Here is a 19,137-nt window from a genome sequence, read left to right as displayed (position 1 = left end):
CACGCTCTCCCCTCTGCCTCAGGTAACCCTCCCAAAAATTACATTGCATAAACACTGAGTGGCCAGATTATTATGACATTTGTAGGCAAATTAGCTATAATTTCGCACTGAAGTTGCTAGAGGGCCAGACCATTATAAATAGGGAAGCAGGTTGTTTACCACGACAGTTACCCAAGCACAGGAACACAAGAACTGGACAGTCGAGCATTGGAAAAAAGTCATGTGGTCTGATGAATCACGCTTCCAGTTGCATCATGCAGATGGCAGAGTGAGAATTTGGCGGAAACAGCATGAAAGCATGCACCCCACATGCATGAGTATAACCCTTCAAGCTGGTGGGGGCAATGTTATGGTTTGGGGCATGTTTTCCTGGCATGATTTGGGCCCTTTAATTCATGTGGAACAACGTCTGAATAGCACAACATACCTAAGTATCGTTGCTGATCACGTCCATCCTATCATGCTGATGGCGTATCCCAGTGGTCGGCAAACCGTGGCTCGCGAGCCACATGTGGCTCTTTGGCCCCTTGAGTGTGGCTCTTCCACAAAATACCACGTGCGGGCGCACACGTACAGTGCGATTGAAACTTCCTGGCCCATGCGAAGAAGTCGGTTTTCGGCCTGGGCAAGTCTATTCTGAAGAAGTGGCGTTAGAAGAAGTGGGGGGTGTTGGTCGGTCAGTCAGTTGGGTGACGGGAGACGCGGCGCAGGTGGGCCGTGGGCCATGGGATACGCAGCGAGGGGGAGGGACATTGTTTTGAGGTACGTTCGCTGAGGTCAACCCCTTCCAACTCTCCCATCCACACTCGTCTATCTGAAACAAGCATACAAGACAGGTGTGGATGGGAGAGTTGGAAGGGGTCGACCTCAGCGAACGTACCTCAATCAGATTGAGGACATTTTTAGCAAAGGCCAGCTTAGGCATACCCTAATTAAGTTAATAACAATGTACCTACCTGTATAGTTTAAGTTTAAAAAATTTGGCTCTCAAAAGAAATTTCAATCGTTGTACTGTTGCTATTTGGCTCTGTTGACTAATGAGTTTGCCGACCACTGGCGTACCCCAATGGAGATGGCTTCTTCCAACAAGACAATGCGCCATGCCACGGTGCTCGTATTGTGCAGGAGTGGTCTCAAGAACATGAGGGAGACTTTACCTTGCTTAGGTGGCCCCCACAATCACCAGATCTCAATCCAATTGAGCATTTGTGGGACAAAGTTAAAAGAGCCATCAGGCAGCTGGTTCCACAACCATCAAATCTCACAGAGCTGGACAGTGCTATTCATCAGGCATGGTGTCAGATTCCTCGCATCACCTTTCAACATCTCGTGGAGTCAATGCCAAGAAGAATCGCCGCAGTATTGAAGGCAAAAGGTGGCCCAACAAAGTACTGATGGGGTGGTCATAATAATCTGGCCACTCAGTGCATGTTTCTTTGTTTCCTGGCCTCCCTTGAAAGTAGCTCACGTCGCTTCATTGAGGGTGAGAACCTGTCTTGCTCATTGCTCAGTGGCTCAGTGACTTGAAGCGTGCCTGTACATTTAGGTGTTCTCTGTTAATGAATAAGTTGATAATGAAATGAATTCACTCAGCAAATGTGTCCAGAGGCTTTTCTGTGTCAGGTACTGTGTTAGGCACTGAGGACTTAGACATGAAGGAGGTGAACAAGCAGGAGTCCTTACCCACAAGGAGCTGGGTCACTGTCTCAGGGAGAGACAGAGCTTTTGGGGAGCAGCAGGGTGACAGGGGTGGCTTGTCCAAGCTGCATGTGAGCCCCATCTGAGAAGATGGGGTGAGGGTGACTGATAATGGGTTCTTGTAGCAAGGGGTTGGATTTTACATGGCAATTTGCTATTTAGGGGTCTTGACAGCTTCCCCCCGCCCCGCTTCCTAAGAAGCCATGCTGGAGGAGTTAACAGGTGGAAGAAGAATGAAGTGGAGAGCTGCACTTCTTAGGATAGAAACTCACATTTATTTAGCTTCAATTCTATGCTTCGGACTTAAGACCTTATATGCAGAAGACTCAGAGAGTCACAGGTGGATGCCACTCGCCTCCTGCTGCAGATAAGGAAACAGAGGCCCAGGTCTGACCAAGGGCCTGTGGCTGGTGCCACCGTGTCATTGAACTGTCTGCACTTGCAGGGTTGTCAGCCTGAGCTGCTTTTACATCGATGTCCGTTTCCTGAAGAGCCTGGACCTCTGTCCCTCTCGGCCATTAGGTCAGGGCTGGGGCCCGTACTCATGACGAGGGCTCTTAGGCCTCCAGCACAGATGAGGCTGAGCTTACAGACTCGGGGAGATCTGCCTCCTGCTGGCGCTGGAATCAGGAAGAAGATGGGCTTGGCCCCACTCAGAGAAAAACAAGCCTCACCCAGTGGGCATGTGGCCCAGCTTGGGTGAGCCCTGTGGGTCCCTTGGCATTCAGACCACCACCCAGAGGATCCCAGTTTCCCCACTTCTCTTTGTGCGACACCTCCCCCTGTAGCCCCACCCGCACTGTCACTGTCTCCCCGTCTATGTAAGTGGTGTGACCGGAGTTGCACAAGTCAAGCCACTGCCACAGGGAAGGCTTTCTCATTGGTAGTGCTTCCCCCATTTCCTTCCCCATAATCCTTCTTGCTTGTTTACCCAAACATCCAACTGTCTGCACGGAGCAGGGCGCCACCGGAACGGGTGCTGTTCCTCTGGGAGCACGCCCTCGGCTCAGGTCCCCCACGGCTCGCCTGCCTGCCCCTCCCTGTCTCCGAAGGCAGGGCCTGCCTGTCTGGACACTTTGGGAAGGTGCTCGACAACTGTTGCCAAATGGGCGACACAGGTGAATCATTTTGCCAAACTTTCATGAAAAAACTATTCTGTGTTAGGCTCTGCTTAAAGCCCAGCCTGAACTGGCTGTTTGCTAATGTCCACATTCCCATGTAGGGCCAACATCACACTCTCCTTCACCCACAGCCAGTGCGCCCCCAAGTCCCTGCTGAGGGGTCTGGCAGGGGTGGAGATAAGGGGCCTTTTGTTTCTCCTCTTATCTCAAGTTGGGTCCCTGTGTGCGTGTGCGTGTGCATGTGTGTAGGGGTGCCCTGGGTGCAGCTCTCATGCATGATTTAATCCAGCTCCACAGCTGGGCCCTGCAGTCCATGCAGAGTCTATGCTTTAGGGAACTCTGGAGTGGCTGCCCACAGGATGCCACACTCCTCCACGGGGCTCTCCGAGAAACCCCCTCCTGCAATGCTGCATGGGGGTGGGGGAATTTCAGGTTGCTCCCCTGCCACCACCCACCCCCTCTGCCCTGCCTTTCCTTTCCAGTTCCCGTTTCTCATGCTCACGGCAGCAAGTCCACTGTCTGCCTCGGGAGACGCGTGGAGGGGAAGCCGGCCTCCTCTTCCTGCAGCTCCCCTACCTTGCTTATGTAGCCCCCACAATCACCAGATGTCAATCCAATTAAGAGAAACCTCTCTAGAGGTTTCTCCTTGGGATGCAGGTGCTTTGCTGTGAGGGGAGAGGGGAGGGGAGAGATTCTAGAGCTGTCTCCTCCAGGCTGGCCACTGCTTCCCTTCCCCCTCCGCCCCCCCCCCCGCCCCCCCGCCATGAGCCGAGTGGACAGAGCATGGGGAGATGGGATGGCTGGGAAGGAGTGGGGGGGCAGTATGCAGGTTGGACTTTGCTGCTTCTTAATCAGTCCCGAGCCCATACCTGGTCCCAAAGGTTCATTCCTTATGATTGAGAACCCACTGTGTGTCCAGCACAGTGCTGAGTGCTGGGTGCTGATTACTGGAGTGTTTGAAAGACAGCAGTCCTCATACCCAATCATTTCTCATGGGAAAGCAGATAAAAACCAACAGTATGTATGTCCGAGCTAGCCACTGGGGAGCCAGAGAGAGTAGAAGGGTACGGGGGAGGGGGGTCAGAAGCAACCAAGGGGTGAAGCCGGGGGAGTGGTTGTGCTTAACGTTCGCCTTTCCGAACTTGTGGCCTAGCGGACAATCCAGGGCCAGGGGCAAGTCCTGCTGACACTGTGCGGGCACAGGGCGGTGAGGGGCAGGGCTGGCTTTCACAGTCTAGTCTGGATGCTTGTCTATTTGGTTGAATGTGTCCAGGCTCACTTCACCAGTCCTGCCCAGGCCACTTCCCATCCATTCTGTGTCTCAAGAGACATCCCTGGGCCGGGCCAGCGCAGGCCCCATGGCGTCTCCGGCGGGAGGAGGCTCCCCACCCCGAGGGGGCTCTGCAGCAGAAGCTGTGGGAGCCATGCCTGCCTGCTCTGCTGGCCGCACAAGACAGGCAGCCCCCAGGCTCGGGCAGCAGGCACTTCCCAGCTGGAGACCTCAGATCTGAGGGTTTGGGGTTTGGAAGGAAGCCTGGGCCACGGTGACCACTTCTCTCGCTGTGGCTCACCCAGCTGCTCCAGGCTGGAGGTGGGTGGGTGTCTGGGGGTTGGGGGCCCGCCCAGGTTGTCGGGAGACCAGGCAGTGGCTCCCAGGCTCATGTAGTGCTTCATCTGGGGGTTGGCGCCTGCACGGACCAGGGAAGCTGTGAGCTTCCCGCCATGACTGCCACGCTGGGGCAGGCCCTGGGCTCCCTCCTGCCTACCCTTCTGCTGGGACTCGCAGGTGAGTTCTGAGAGCTGTCCACAGGAATCCTCAGGTCTGGGAGGGAACACCTGGGGGTACCGAATCCAGCCACCTTGCGTGTGAGGGTGGGCAGAGGGGCTGAGGCCAGAGGACCTAGCTGACCTGCGGACCTGCCTCCCAGGTGCTGTTTGCTTGCTTTCCTCAGTGTGGGCCTGTGGGGAACCGATGATGGGAGCTTTGGGGTCAGGAAGAGCAAGATGTGACCGGCGGGTGAGGGGCTGAGAGTGAAGGAGGAGCCCACCTCCCACCCAGTTTCTTTGATGCCAGCTCTGGTTTGGGTGGCCACCTGGTCCAGGTCAGAGAGGGTGTGAGGTTGGGAAAGACAGAGGGAGAGAGGAACCCCTGAGTGATGGAGCCTCTGGCATTGCGGGAAGAGTGCTGGACCCACGGTCAGACGCACCTGCGTAACCTCCCTGCTTCACCACTGACAGGCTGTGTGATCTTGAGCTGTCACTAAACCTCTCTGAGCCTGTTTCTTCTCGGAAGTGAAACACTAGCATTTCTCAGTTGGGATGTGGATGACGATGAGCACACCCACCCGAAAGTGTTTCATAAACCACAGGGTGCTGCCAGATGGGTGATAATTATCCTGAGGCCTCACTCAGGGGAGAGAGAGCGCTATGCAGAAGGTACCAGAGCTCACTGCTGAGAGGACATGCTCTCTGACCCCCACAGCCGCCTTCCATCACCTGTCACTCCCTGTTGTCGTTGCTGGTTTACTTGTGCCCTTCCGCACACACACCTGGCCAGGGGCTCCTGTGTCTCCAGCTGACATCCTGGCTCAGAGCAGGGGCTCGGGGAATGCAGCGAAGGCTTGGAGAGGTCTGGCCCGCAGATCTCTGCAGACCATGCCACGGGGGCGGACGAGTCTGGCCCTCAGTTGTCCTGGGATGACCCCAGGAGTCAGATCCTCGGTCAGAAGCAGAAGTGCTTTGTCACAGTCCTGCTCTGTGAGGGGGAGGAAGCTGCCTCCGGTGGAGAGAGCCACCCATCCCCGGGGGCGAGCGAGCAGAGGGTGGGCGCCACTGAGGCAGCTCCACTGTTTGCCCAGGAGATCCTGGAGGGGGAGTGGGCCTGCCATCCTTGCCTGTGGGGATCCCTGGCTTCACACTTATGTCCCAAATGGAAACCTTGATTCCTCACCACCCCTCTCCCATTCCAACTCGTCCAGTTTTCTCCTCAAAACCTAGAACCACCACCCACCCAGATGCTCAGGAGAGAACCCCGAGAATCACTTCCCCATAATTCATTGTGTCTCCTCTCCCACCCAGTCCATGACCAAGTCCTGTGGGCTCTACCTTCCAGATGTACCTCCGTTTCTCAGAACCCCAGCCCGGGGAACCACCACCTCACCCGATGTCAGCAGCAGCCTCCTCGCTGGCCTCCCTGCTCCCAATGCCACCCTCCTGCCCATTCTCCACACAGAAACCGCCGTTATCTCCTAAAGCATGTCAGTGAGGCCGCCTGCCCCTCTGCTTACAATCTCCCCCGGCTTCCCATCAGAATAGGATCTTCTCGTTGCACCGCTTTGCCCACATGCTGCAGACCCCAGGCCTCTCAGTTTCTCAAGCCCACCAAGCTCTTCCTGCCCGAGCTATTCTCACCTGCTTCCCCACTTTCTAGAATGTGATTTCCCTGCCCCAGGGCTGGCTCCTATCCGTTCCTCAGTTTCAGCTCAAAATGTCCCCTCCCTGGGAATCCTTTTCTAACTTCTAGAATAACTCCCCCCAGCATTTCCCATCTCTGTACTCTCTGGGTTTCCCTTAGATCATTGAGCCCCAGTTGCAATTATATATTTGCTTGTTCCCTTGTTATCATCTGTGTGTATGATCCATTGAGGCAGGAACACACACGGTGCATAGTAGGTCCACAGGGCCTGAGAGCACAGGCGCCTCTGACAGGCTGTTGAGTGCTGGCGGTGTCCCGCCCTCAGTGTGCAGACAAGTGCTCTTTTTCGTAGCTGGGCAGCCGTTCATCACCCTGACGGGCCCGGCAGAGAGGGCAGCCCCTGGAAACTCGGTGCCTTTCAACTGCACCGCCGGCCCCTTCAGCTCCCAGGACATCAGTGTCACCTGGATGAAGGACTGGGATGAGCATCCAGCCTCCGCTCAGCGCCTGGTGACTGATGACAAAGGCAATTACTCCATCACCAGCAAGGTGTGGCTGACGCTGGTGCGCCAAGATGTCTCGTCAGAGATCACCTGCGAAGTCACCCACAGGGACCTGGCAGCGCCCCTGCACAGGACCATGAACCTCTCCCAAGTGCTCCGAGGTGAGTGGGCAGTAGGGCGGGGGGCATCGTTTTCCCTGGCATGTTGGCGGCCACAGTCTTCCACCTGAAGCCCCAGTTCACTCATGGGAAACAGAAGCTCCTCAGGGCCACGGCTGACCAGGCAGTGTAGCCATTAAAGGCACCGGTCCCAGAGGCTGACCATCTGGGATCAACCCTCTGCACACTTCACAGCTTGTGAGATGTTGTGGAAGCTCCTTAACCTCCTTGGGCCTTGATTTCCTCCTAGAATGGAAATAAAATGAAGACCCACCTCATAGGTTTCATGTGAGGATCAAATGACTGATTCCTCATAAAGCACCTAAAATAGTGCCTTCTAAATAGTGCCCGGCACACAGTAGGTTGTTTGTGCATGTCTATTATTATTATTTGGCTCAACTTTCCATTCCAAACATATTTATTCTATAATATCATTGCTGTTATTAATCTTAAATATTATTCATTCGACAAAGGAACATCGACTATGGGCCAGGCACTGTTCCAGGTGCTGAGCATAGAGCAATGAATAAAATTAAGTCCCTCTCCTCATGGGCATTGCGTTTGAGTACATCTGACAATTAAATTTCATGATTTGAAACATTTGAAACACAGAATGTAAGATCCAAGACACCCATGTACCCTTAACCCATATTTAATGACTATTAAGATTTGGCTCCATTTGCCTTGCACTGAGCATACAGGCGAAAACCATTTCTTTAAAAAAAAAAAAAAAAAAGTCACTGATGAAAGAGTGAGAGAATCTGTGGCTGGTTCCTTCACAAGCCGGCCAGGGGGTCAGGTGTGATTTCAACGGACGTTTCTCTCTGTTCCTCGGCCAGTGGTTCCCACCCTGAAGATCACCGCCCAGCCCTCCGAGGCGAACACCCCCCATCATCAGAGAGTGAATCTCACTTGCCACGCCAGCCACTTCTATCCCTCCCACCTGCACCTCACCTGGATGGAGAACAGGCACACCGTCCACACCGTGCCGGCCCCCCAGGTCACCAGAAACGCAGATGGGACCTACTCTCTGGCGCACACGTGGCAGGCAGCGGCCAAGCCCAACGGGAGCGAGTTTGCCTGCTGGGTGGTCCAGGATGAGCAGCCCCCGGTCCAGGCCAACATCACCCTGCGGGCTCAGGCGTCCCGGCTGAGGAAAGGTGGGTGCAGCGCCGCCCGGCGCCCTGGGCAGCATGGCCGCGGGGTCAGGGTGGACCGTGAAGGAAGGAAGGACGCCCTGCGCTGGAGATAAACCTCTCAGGCACTCCCCCCTGACGTCCACTCCTCCCTCCCTCCCTCCCCCACACCTCGTCATGGGAGGAAGGAGTGGGGCTCCCCCTCCCAGCCCCGCGGCCTCTGCAGGCTGAAAGTTCTCCGCTCTAACACTGGACTGCGGACACCGCAGAGGTTTGACTGTGGGCGCCAACGTCCCTCCTAGGGGGGCTTTTAATCACGACGGGCTCCGCTGGAAGTTTCTGGAAGTCAATTTTAATGAGATTAGACAGGGTGGCCGCAGGTGCGAGATTCTCATTCTCTCTACTGCTCGGTGCGCCTTTTCTTTCTCCTTTCTCTGCCTCTCCCGCTCCCCTTATCATTTGCCCCTTTTCCCCCTTCCCCTTCTCATTTTCTCCGCCTCCCATTCCCCCTCCTGCTCTCCCTTCCCCCTCCCATCCTAACCCTTTCTCCGCCTTATTGATCTCATCCTTGGTGGCGCAGATGACTTTGACCACAAGGGGGCGCTGCCGGCCAGCAATTCAGACAGAGAAGGGCGTTGCTTTCCGGGATCAGATGATAGATGGGCGGAGGGACTGAGCCACGAGGTGGGAATGGAGAGAAGGGGGTATTATGATTGGCCAGGCCTGGGCCAGCCCTGGCTGAACCTGAGTGTGGACTGACCGCTCTCCAGAACCACAGCGGGTGGGGAAGGACAGACAGGTCTCTCCAGGAAGTGTGGGGTCTGCGCCTGTGCACGTATTCGAGCCCAGTCACTGCCGAGAAAGCGTGGTCCAGGTGCAGCGGCGACACTGCGCATCTTCCAGCAGGGACTCGGGCCCACGCGCCATCCCTCCCTGACAGAATTTGCCCCTATCTGCCTGCTGGAAGGATTCTCGGGGGGCGGGGGGGGGGGCGGTCCCTCCATCATCCCTTTTCTACACGCCCCAATGTTTCTTGTCCAACAGAAATAAGAAAAACGGTCACCCAGAGGGACATGCAGATTTGAATGAAAAACTCCAAGCTGGTCCTTTCCCATCAGAAGCAGGTTACATTACTTCTCTATTGACTCGCTTCTCTATGGACTCACTCTGAGTCCCTTCCTCTGTCTGTTGTTCTCCTTTGCCTGCACGCAGTGTGTCTGCCCACTGCTGCCAGGTGAAGCCCCTGAGAGCACCCCTTTGATTCAGCTGTTGGAAGCGCCCTGTGGTCGCGGGAGAGAAGGGCAACCTCCTCTCCTGGCACTGGGTGCCACACCTTTGCAGCGACACCTCCCCAACCTGGCCCAGAAAACCCTACCTCGGCACTCACCCTCCTGCACTGCCAGCTGTGCCTGTTCACGCTGGCACACGCAGAGCACTCAGTGTGCACCAGGTGTCCTCGCACGCCTGTGACATAAGGCAGCTGGGAAAGGCAGCGGACGACCAAGTGTCCGATCTCAGAGCCTTCATCAGAAGGCAGGGCTGTCTCTTCACAAACTCAACGTGCTTTGCCTGTAGTTTTCTCTCCCATCCTGCCTGAGAACACACATCCTCGCTACCTCACGCCTCTTCTCAAATCAACCTTAAATACTCTGTTTCTGGTATTTATTTCTTGAATGGTCACATCTGCCCACATTCACAATTGCCTCTTAAACTTTGGGGCCTCCTGTAAACCCATGATGGGGGCTGCCTGTTTCCACCTCTCCTCCATGGCGAGGATTTCAGCCCTTGAAGCTAACACTGGCTCCTATGTGTGGAGTTTGGTGGGAGTCCAATGGATCAGTATCACGTCACAGGGCTGCCACTGGCCATCTGCCTCAGGCAAGGCACTGCCCCTACTCAGCTCAGTCTCCTCATCTTTGTTTTTTGTTAATCCTCCCCTGAGGATATTTTATTGATTTTTAGAAAGAGTGGAAGGGAGGGAGGGGGAGAGAGAGAGAGAGAGAAATGAAGAGACATCAATTGGTTGCCTCCCACATTCACTCTGACTGGGGCTGGGGATGGAACCTGCAAGTCAGGTATGTGCCCTTGACCAGAAATGGAACCTGCGACCCTTCGGTGCACAGGCCGACGTTCTACCTACTGAGCACAGTGGCCAGGGTTCAGTCTCCTCATCTTTGTAATGACAACTGTTGTGCCTGCTGAAGATTTGTTCCCTGACCCCTGATTGACCATGGGGCACACAGTAGGTGCTCTATGATGCCTGTTTTGCAATCTTCAAGGTGCCCCGTCCAGAGCAGGGCTAAACGAAAAATGTTAAACTTACAGTAAGTATATGATGCTAGACCACTTAGAGAGCGGTTAATATGTGCCACATAGTCTATACTAGTTACTTAATTTATTCGTTAATTCTCAAAAATAAGAACCATCCTTGTTGCAGATGAGGAAACTGAGGCTTAGAGAGTCGAGTTGCTCAGGCTCACCTAGTGGAGGGCCTGGGAATGCAAACTTGAACATGACGTGAAAGCCCGTGCTCCTAGCCCCTCTCTGTGCCACTTGCTTTCACATGCCCTGCTCTTGAGCAGTGAGGCGCTCCTATCTTCTGAGGGACTGGGGGCAGAGCCGAGCCGTAGTCATGGGTACAGACCCTGCAGGCAGACTGCTTGGCTAAGAACCTCAGCTCTGCCCGTGCCTAGCTGTGGGCCCTGGGCAAGTTACCTAGCCTTCCTCATATGTGACATGGGAGAGTCCTAACTCCCACCTCCTATGGTTTGGGGGAGAACTTGGTGAGGTAGGCAGAGCCATCAGCAGGGTCGTGTGACATGGGTGTGGCTGTGAGATGTGGGTGGCAGGCAGCCTTCATACACCCTGCTGGGGCTCCCTGGGACTTCATCATCTGGCTTCTGGTATCAGCTTCAGAAATTAGCTCTTTTTAGAATGTAACCTTTAACCCTTTGGACAAGGAGCCAACGAGACTTCTGGGTAGAGACGCTGAGGATTTGTTCTCACTGGCATTTGGGCCCCTCCGCGCCCTCTCACAGTGGGGGTGTCTCCTTGCAGGCGGGAGCAGCTACTCTTACACCTTGCAAGGCCCCCCTCAGCGATCAGAGCCGGGCACAAGCATCCTACTGAAGTACACGTCGTCCGGATTCCACACGCAGCACGTCACGGTGGCCTGGCTTAAGAACAACCACACGCTGCCGAACCCCCAGACCAGCGTCCACCTCAGCAGAGACACCTACAACGTGAGCAGCAGCGTGCGCGTCCCCCTGCAGGCTGGGGACGTGCGCTCCCAAGTCTTCTGCCTCGTCATGCACAAGTCGAAATTGGCTTTCCAGAAAACCATCGCCCTGGACCAGTACCTCCGTGGTAAGGAGCTCGTTTCTGTCCAGCCGGGCTGGTTGGGTTGTGGATGCCTCTGAGCCCCGTTTCCTCATCTGAAAAGTGGCTCATCCCTCCCTTGCTTGTGGCAAAGATTCAACCCAACGATCCCTGCTGAGCACATGCCTCGCTCATATGACTCTTGCAGAAATGGCCATTGTTGCTTTTTCTTAGTGTTACCATTCACATCAGCTCTCAGAACTCAGTTTTCTCATCTGTAAAATGGAGTCAAAATCCTTCCAGGAATAAATCATAAATTTAATTTTATTATTATTTCTATGAAGAGGATGCGAAGGGCTTTGAAACTTCTAAATTGAAGGGGCACTTGGTGCGTTAGGCAGGGTCGTGTGACACGGGTGTGGCTGTGAACTGTGGGTGGCAGGCAGCCTTCTCCTCACTGCTGGGGCTCCCAGGGGTTTCTTCATTTGGCCTAATTTCTCATCAGATATTTTTGGCCGATTTTCCTGTCCTGAATCAATTCTTGACCGGTGTGTAAATTCCGTGAGGTCATACTATATCATGCCTGGAGGGAGTCTTAGTGGTCGCCCATCCTTAATGACAACTCTAAAGCCTTAGAGAAGGCCAGTGAGTGGCCCAAGGGAGACAGCAGTGATTAATTCCTCACATGTCTGTAAGACTTTAAGGTGTACAATATATTTTCCTCTTTATTTTGTGTGCTTTCATCATGGAAGTAAACACATCATTTTGCATCAGACTATTGATACTGACGTCTCAGATGAGCACAGCCATGTGGGTGACTTATTTAACGTATACAGCCACCTGGTACTGTTCATCCCCTTCATAGTTTACGGAAGGAAACAGGGGTTCAAAGCTGTGAAGCCTCCCTGGGTTTGTAGGGCTGGCGAGTGAGGGGCCTTGAACGTGAACTCTGGCTTGACTCTGCTGCTCAGTAGCTGCGGGATCTCCTGCTAGTTACCTGCATTCTCCCAGCCTCAGAACCTTTCCTGTAACGTAGGGAACTGATAATTTGGGGGGTCCTCCTTATCGGAGTATTTATTATATAGTTCTCTGCAGTTAGGACAATTGTATAGAGAAGCAAAAATGATAGAAAATGCAGTTTTCACAAATGAATTGATTACTAACAAAACCAGGCCCCACTCAAGAGCCCTTCTTGCTCAACATGGCTTGCATCACCGGTTGGGTTTCCTGTCACAGAAGTGTCTTTGTGGGTGTCTTTATCTGGGTTCCCCTGAAAGCAGAACCTGCAGCCAGGAGTTGGGTACAGGTAGAATAAGGGATGGGGAGAGAGAGATACACAAGAAAAGGGGAGATGTTGAACTGGGTGTCCCTGTGGATGACTGAAGTTCAGTGCCACTGGGGACTCTAAGGAACTATGGAGAGTGTGGCTGAGGGTTGTCCCCACAAAGGAGGGGAGGCTGAGATGGGCCTGCATGAGCTGGGTGGCATTTCATGGATATGCAGGAATCCTGAGGCAGAGAATCAAGGAGGCGTTTGAGATGGGAAGTGGCACCACCCAGCCCCACTGCCAAGCACTGAGACAGGTTGGCGGAGACCTATGGGAGCCCAGAAACCCTCTGCTCCAGGAGGCGGGTCTTGCCTTGATTGAAGTGTGGCAAACATCAGACCATACTGTGCACACAGAATCACATCCATTGCAAAGTGAAATCAGAGATCTGGCAAAAGTTATTTCAGAACATTGACGCAAATGATGGGGAGCTTCTGAGATCATGGGCAAAGCCTCTGAGTGGTTAAAGATGGGGAAGAAAATCTGTGGTTCTAACAATTCTATGGACACTTCAAAAGAGGACACTTTGATTAAAAAGAGGCCACTGTGAAAATTGATAGAACACTCGAATAATTTTTCAAAATTTCCTGTTAATGATTGTGCTGTAAGTGTGAAATTTAAAATGATGGATTTGTTGAGACTGTAGTATATGATTCTGGGAAAAAATTATGCCAACTTCCTTACACTCCCAAGAGTTGTTCCTTCTAAGAGTTGGTGCAGGGTTTTGATAATATTCCATACTTAATTTAAAACATAAGCTAACAAAATTGTTTTTATTATTGAAATATTTTTCAAGATGTAGTTTCAACCAATTCCTTTGTGGCAGTTTCTATGAAAGTAGGCCCTGATTTTGCATAGGTTCCTTCTGAGCGGCTTTTCGTTCTGTTTTCTGATACCAAGCAGCTTTCTGTGTTGATCTCATTTTGTTTTGTGAGGATTAAATGAGATACCACATGCACACTGCCTCTGTGCCTGGGTCTCTATCCTCCCCGTACTTCCATGGACACTGGAGAGCCAGGGGAACTTGCTGGTGGCTGGAACGGGCCATCTGAGCACCTCCATCCTTTTATTGGTCCTTGCCACCACCTAGAGCCATGACACTTGCTTGGTGGTACCTTAGCCTGGACTGTCCTCCGTAGGTAGCACCCTAGTTACCAGCCCTTCAGCATCCTGGGTTTCTCCTTCTCAGCATCCTGCTCTTTGCTTGGTATGAATTCCTGCTCTTGTGCTGAAGGGGAAAGACGGATTATAGATCATGACATACGGGGATGATGTCTTACTGTGGCTGTTCTACTCATTGATAGAATTTAATAGGTCTGGGCGGGTTGAGTATGAAGAAAGGATATTTTGGGCTCAGATGCCCTTAGTTCCTTCAAATTGCACAACACAATTTCTTGACTCTAGAGTCTAGACTCTAGACCGAGAACTGAGGTTTGTCTTCACTGGCCCTGTGAGAGCTGATCCACCTTAGACAACTTATAATTTAAGATTCTTGAAACAGAGGGGAAGTGACTTACATAAGGTCTGGCCACTGGCTATGGTGTCAGTAGGGACCAGAATCTGGAGCTCCCATCCTTTGGTGTAGTGTTAGAACTACACTATGTTGTGTGTTCATATGAAGTGTCCTGAAGTATTTCATGTTTTATAGTATTTAAAATTTTTTCTCATTATGAATACGTCCTATTGCACAGCTGAAAATCTGGTTGAAAAAAGTCTAGAAGTCATTAGATCAAAATTTCAGAAGCAAAGAATCTTAAATTCTACAGCCTTAGAGTCTGGGTGTCAGAATAACAGACTAGTAAAACATACTGTCTCTGACAGTCCCAGCTACTCGTGACCTTGTGCAAGTTGTGGCAGGCATGTCACATAACCTCTCCACACCCATGTTCCCGCCTATGTAAAACCTTAGTATCTTGAGTCATAAAGATTTAGAGTGTATGACTCTTTAAATCTTAGCATTACCAAGTCATACATTAGTCAACTGGTTCATAGGTTCTTAAATGGAATTCAAACTTCATTGTATCATCTTTAATGACCAAAATGGAAAAGAGAGTAACGATTAGGATGGCTTTCATTTTTCCCATTCATTCTTCCATGCATCCATCCATGCATCCATCCATTCATCTATCCAAGCATGCATTCCCTCATACATTCACACTCTTATTCATTCATCATGCATTTCCTTATGCATGCATCTGTTAACCCATATCTAAATCCTCTTCTTCGACAGGCTCTGGGAAGATGACCCCATCCTCAAGGAGTTCTCAGGCTCCCATTGTAAACTTCCTAGAGTAATTGTCTGTTTTCTCTGACTGTGTCAGTTTCCCCTGCAGTGACAATGTCTCAGGCTTCAATGTCCTTGGACTTGGTAGCAATTACTTGCCACGTGCAGAGATTCTATCCACAAAGTGTGCAACTCACCTGGCTGGAGAACTGCGATACATTCAAGGGAGCTGAGCCAGCCACACCCAAGAAGAATGTTGATGGGACCTACACCCTGGAAAGCTTGCAATGGGTGAATGCATCAGGGCATGGGTCTGAGAGGGTATTCACCTGTAAGGTACAGCATGAGGCACAGCCTCCCATCTGGGCCAACCTCATACTGTCCCCAGCAGCCCACGGGACATACAAGCCCATTGAAAACCCAGGTAAGCTCACTTCTTCTCCTATGAGCAGCTGGGTCACCTCCCTCTCTTGAGTGGGTTCCGAAAGGCATAGGGAGGGGGCGTAATGGTTAAAGTCTTGCCCAACTTAAGAGTCTGTGATTCCTTGCTAACCAGACTGGCTTCTGGCCTGCCTCTTCCTTTAGATGTGGCCATCACGAAAGATTCTTTCATTTCTGAGGAGAGAACAGTCTCCCACCTCAACCTCCTTGAAAATTCCCACTAGCTTAGGATGCTCACTAGTTATTCTGAGATGGTCTTTAGCAATGATCTCTTGTTAAATAGTGTCTTTGGGTTACATGAAGAGACTTGTCCACCAACCTTACCCTGTGAACCCCATGATGTCTGCCCTGATGACAGAGCAGGCTTTTTCACTATATTCTTGTCCAGGTACTTAACCTCTCTGTGCTTCCCTATACTCATCTGTAGATGAGTCTAATGTAGTGTAGATGGGTCACATGAAGGCTCCTAACTAATAGAGTCCTTATGAGGATTAAGTGAATTAATATATGTAAACTCTACATATGTGTCTACAATAAATGTCAGCTACTATTACTACTTGAATTCCAACAAAATTATTTTAAAGGTTAGTTTACAGTAATTATAGCTTTGTAAACTCAGGGAACTGAGTCAATTATCCTCTCAGAGCCCCAGATGATTCATCTATAAATGGTGTTAATGATACTAACCTCCTAAGTTTGTATAAAAGTTTAATTTGAATGACCACAGGCCTGGAGGACACGCAGCTTTATACTTCCAGAGGTTTTTACCTCTGGACATTGACACATTAGCTGGCCGTGTGATAGATGTTCAAAATCAATATTTGTTTACTTCAATTCAAGGTGAGGCTAAAAGATCAAGATCATCACTTATTTCCAAGCGGAAGCTGAGTGTAGAGAAAAGAGCATGGGCTTGAACCCAGACAGAATTGGGTGCAATTAGTGGTTCGGAAACTTCCTGGCAACATGACATCAGAGGATGTATTTAAACTCACAGAGCCCCAGTTGATGTCTCCTTCTGCCCATGTGGTATTTAGGTCCAGAGACACCTGCCCTTATATTTGTGGCTTTCCTCCTGGGCCTCAAGCTGCTGCTGGTGACGAGTTTCACAGTCACCTACATCCACAGGTGGTGGAACCTGTAACAGGTAAATTGGGGGGAGGCCTTAGTCGTGAGGGAGGAGGTCAGGGCCATTGTCAGGGGCTGGCAAGAGGAGTCCAGGGCTTACCCACAAAGTCACATGGTTTCTACAAGGTGATCCAGCTTTAAGAAGTTTGTGAACACTTATTTTCTCCAAACGGCTCTTGGAATTGTAAGAGCTTTTAGCTCTCATGCATTTGTAGTGCCCTGGTGTTTGAAAGTTTTCAAATTCAGTTCCTTGGGACCTCATAGTGTCCAAGTGGGATGAAGGCCAAAGCTTTGAGACCCAGTTTGGGTCTCAAAGAGTCCCCCCATAAACTATTATATATTTTGGTTTATATATTTCTTCGGAATGAATAAGAAAGTATTGGCAACATCAACTAATACAGTGGTTCTCAACCTTCCTAATGCCGCAACCCTTTAATACAGTTCCTCATGTTGTGGTGACCCCCAATTTCATTGTTACAAATTGAACATAATTAAAGCATACTGATTAATCACAAAAACAATATGTAATTATATATGTGTTTTATATGTGTCTTAGGCGACCCCTGTGAAAGGGTCATTCGACCCCCAAAGAGGTCGCGACCCACAGGTTGAGAACCGATGAACTAATATATAGAACTTTGCAGGAGCGGACTAGTGGCAAGGAATGGAAGAGAGTTCAGATCTCAGAAAGAAGTGTTGGGGTGTAGTGTTTATGGGCTTCATTTCCGATCTACATCATGAACTCAGGCCAAAAAGAATGCCTGTCACTTAGCAGATGCTCAATAAATGTTTATGAAATGAATGAATGAATGATTTTCCCTACAGCCCCCCCCTGCCTTCACCAAAGGCCTCAATTGGAGGGAAGAAGCTGCAAGGACCTGCCCCTTACCTGAGACCCCTGCTCCTCATTCTGCCAGCCCCACCTGCACAGGAGCTCCCTCCACACACCCTCCTGATGTTGCTTCTCTCTGATAATAAAGCTGAGTCAAGGATGGGCTTTGGTCACAGAGACTCAGGGATGTCTGGACCTTGATGCATTGAGCTTCACACTGGCCCTGCCTCCACCCAAAACAGAACCAGAAACATGAAGAGAACAAGTTTCACCTCCCCTCATCATAAACAACCCTTAATATTCCGAGCAGATTTTACTTTTATCCAGAGCTCTGCCAGTATACTTTTATTTTAACAAACAGATATTTGAAATCACTAAGTTGAATAAGCATTTTACTATTTTGAAATATATAAAGAATATTAATGGTATCCATGGACCTACCATCTCTCTTTGCAAAACATTCACATATTTCTATTATGTTCTCTGTTCCTTTTGAAAACACTGTCCTAAATTGTGTGTTAATCATTTTCTAGCATGATTTTATACTTTTACAACATATATGTATGTGAAAGGCCGAGGCCAGCGTGGCTTTCGGGTTCAAAGGCTTGGAGAAAGAGCTGACGCACAAATTGACACACAAGACAAGAAAAATTAATTTTGAAATTATGGGGGGAAGCCAGGGGAAAACTCAACTGGAGAAGTCAACTTCCACTGAGTCTGTTCCTGTCTGCTTTTATTTACTAGAATACACAATTGCCTTTTAGGAATGCAAACAGACATATCAATGGTAATGTTTAGTAAACAGTAAGATTATCAGGGTTTGGGGGGGTTTGCTTTAGGCCATTGAGTCAGCAGTAGGTAATAAAATGCAAATTTACCCTGTGAATATCAAAGCCCAAACTCAGCCTTCTAGTGGACTTCTCGCATTTATATTAATTACTGTTGGTCTTGGTTTCCAGCATATGTAAATCCTTAAGCAATATTTAGTATTGCTTTGCATGTTTTAAATTTTAGGTAACTGCTATTATACTGTATACAACATTCTGGAACTTTATTTGTATGCTTCACACAGTTCTGTGTGTTTTAATAATGTTGATATATGTATCAGTAACTCCATTGTATTAATTTTCCATGCTCTACAGTTTTCTATTGTAAGATATGCTGCAATTTACAGATTCTTCTCAAGATGGTAGTAAAGCTCTATCTAAAGTTTTGCTAGTGCAACTTTGCAACCAACACTATATCTTTGCTTCCCTGGCACATATGCAGAGCCCTTCTGGTTCCTCTTGTTTGGGCCATGAGCAGCAGTGTTGTTATCATTTGGGAGCTTTTGTTTTATAAAGAAAAGTTTTCAGTTTTTTATCGAGTTTTGCTCTTTGCACGTACGCCTTTGACCTAGCCATGTTTTTTCTGGTGTGTGTGTCTGTGTGTCTTAGAAGTGGTTAAGTCTTTTTCTCAATTACATTTGATGTTAAACATTATTGGTTTCAGGTGTTACATTATAGTAGTTAGACATTTATGTAATTTACAAAGTGATCCCTCTAATAATTCAGTACATACCTGGCACCATTCATAGCTATTACAATGTCATTGACTATACTAGTGGCCCGGTGCATGAAATTTGTGCACATTAAAAGGGAACTAATTAGAGGAAATATCTTAATATTGCAGTTTTCCCTTTCTCTATAATAGAAGTGTCAGAGATGAGAGAAAAGTAGTAAAATGTATAGGAAAATCTCCCTCCTGTCAGAGTCTGGGGTGTTCCGCGGGACCCAGAGTCAAGTCCCTGTCCACCCACACGCACCTCAAAATCATGCGAGACCCAGACCTGGCCAGCCC

The 19,137-nt window shown here is 50.1% G+C and overlaps 1 protein-coding gene across 1 annotated transcript; it reads left to right on the top strand.

Moving 5' to 3' along the window:
- Window positions 1–4,474: 4,474 nt before the first annotated feature.
- LOC118662442 (tyrosine-protein phosphatase non-receptor type substrate 1-like) lies at window positions 4,475–18,735 on the top strand. Its single transcript, XM_036320951.1, has 7 exons — window positions 4,475–4,605; window positions 6,587–6,898; window positions 7,735–8,055; window positions 11,089–11,397; window positions 14,998–15,324; window positions 16,376–16,485; window positions 17,292–18,735. The coding sequence occupies exons 1-6, from the start codon at window positions 4,542–4,544 to the stop codon at window positions 16,480–16,482; spliced, it is 1,440 nt and encodes a 479-aa protein (XP_036176844.1). The 5' UTR covers window positions 4,475–4,541; the 3' UTR covers window positions 16,483–16,485; window positions 17,292–18,735.
- Window positions 18,736–19,137: the final 402 nt, after the last annotated feature.

The sequence above is a fragment of the Myotis myotis genome, unplaced genomic scaffold (genome assembly GCF_014108235.1).
Source record: "Myotis myotis isolate mMyoMyo1 unplaced genomic scaffold, mMyoMyo1.p scaffold_m19_p_9, whole genome shotgun sequence".
NCBI lineage: Eukaryota > Metazoa > Chordata > Mammalia > Chiroptera > Vespertilionidae > Myotis > Myotis myotis.
The sequence above is the reverse complement of the archived record's forward strand: the minus strand, read 5'-3'. Positions and strand labels throughout refer to the sequence as shown.

What these genes read in the sequence shown, in the direction of transcription:
- LOC118662442 (XM_036320951.1), top strand. Translation starts at nt 4,542, where the DNA reads ATGACTGCCACGCTGGGGCAGGCCCTGGGCTCCCTCCTGCCTACCCTT. An exon ending in CCTTCTGCTGGGACTCGCAG is followed by an intron (nt 4,606 to 6,586) that starts GTGAGTTCTGAG and finishes TCTTTTTCGTAG; the next exon opens with CTGGGCAGCCGTTCATCACC. An exon ending in CCTCTCCCAAGTGCTCCGAG is followed by an intron (nt 6,899 to 7,734) that starts GTGAGTGGGCAG and finishes TTCCTCGGCCAG; the next exon opens with TGGTTCCCACCCTGAAGATC.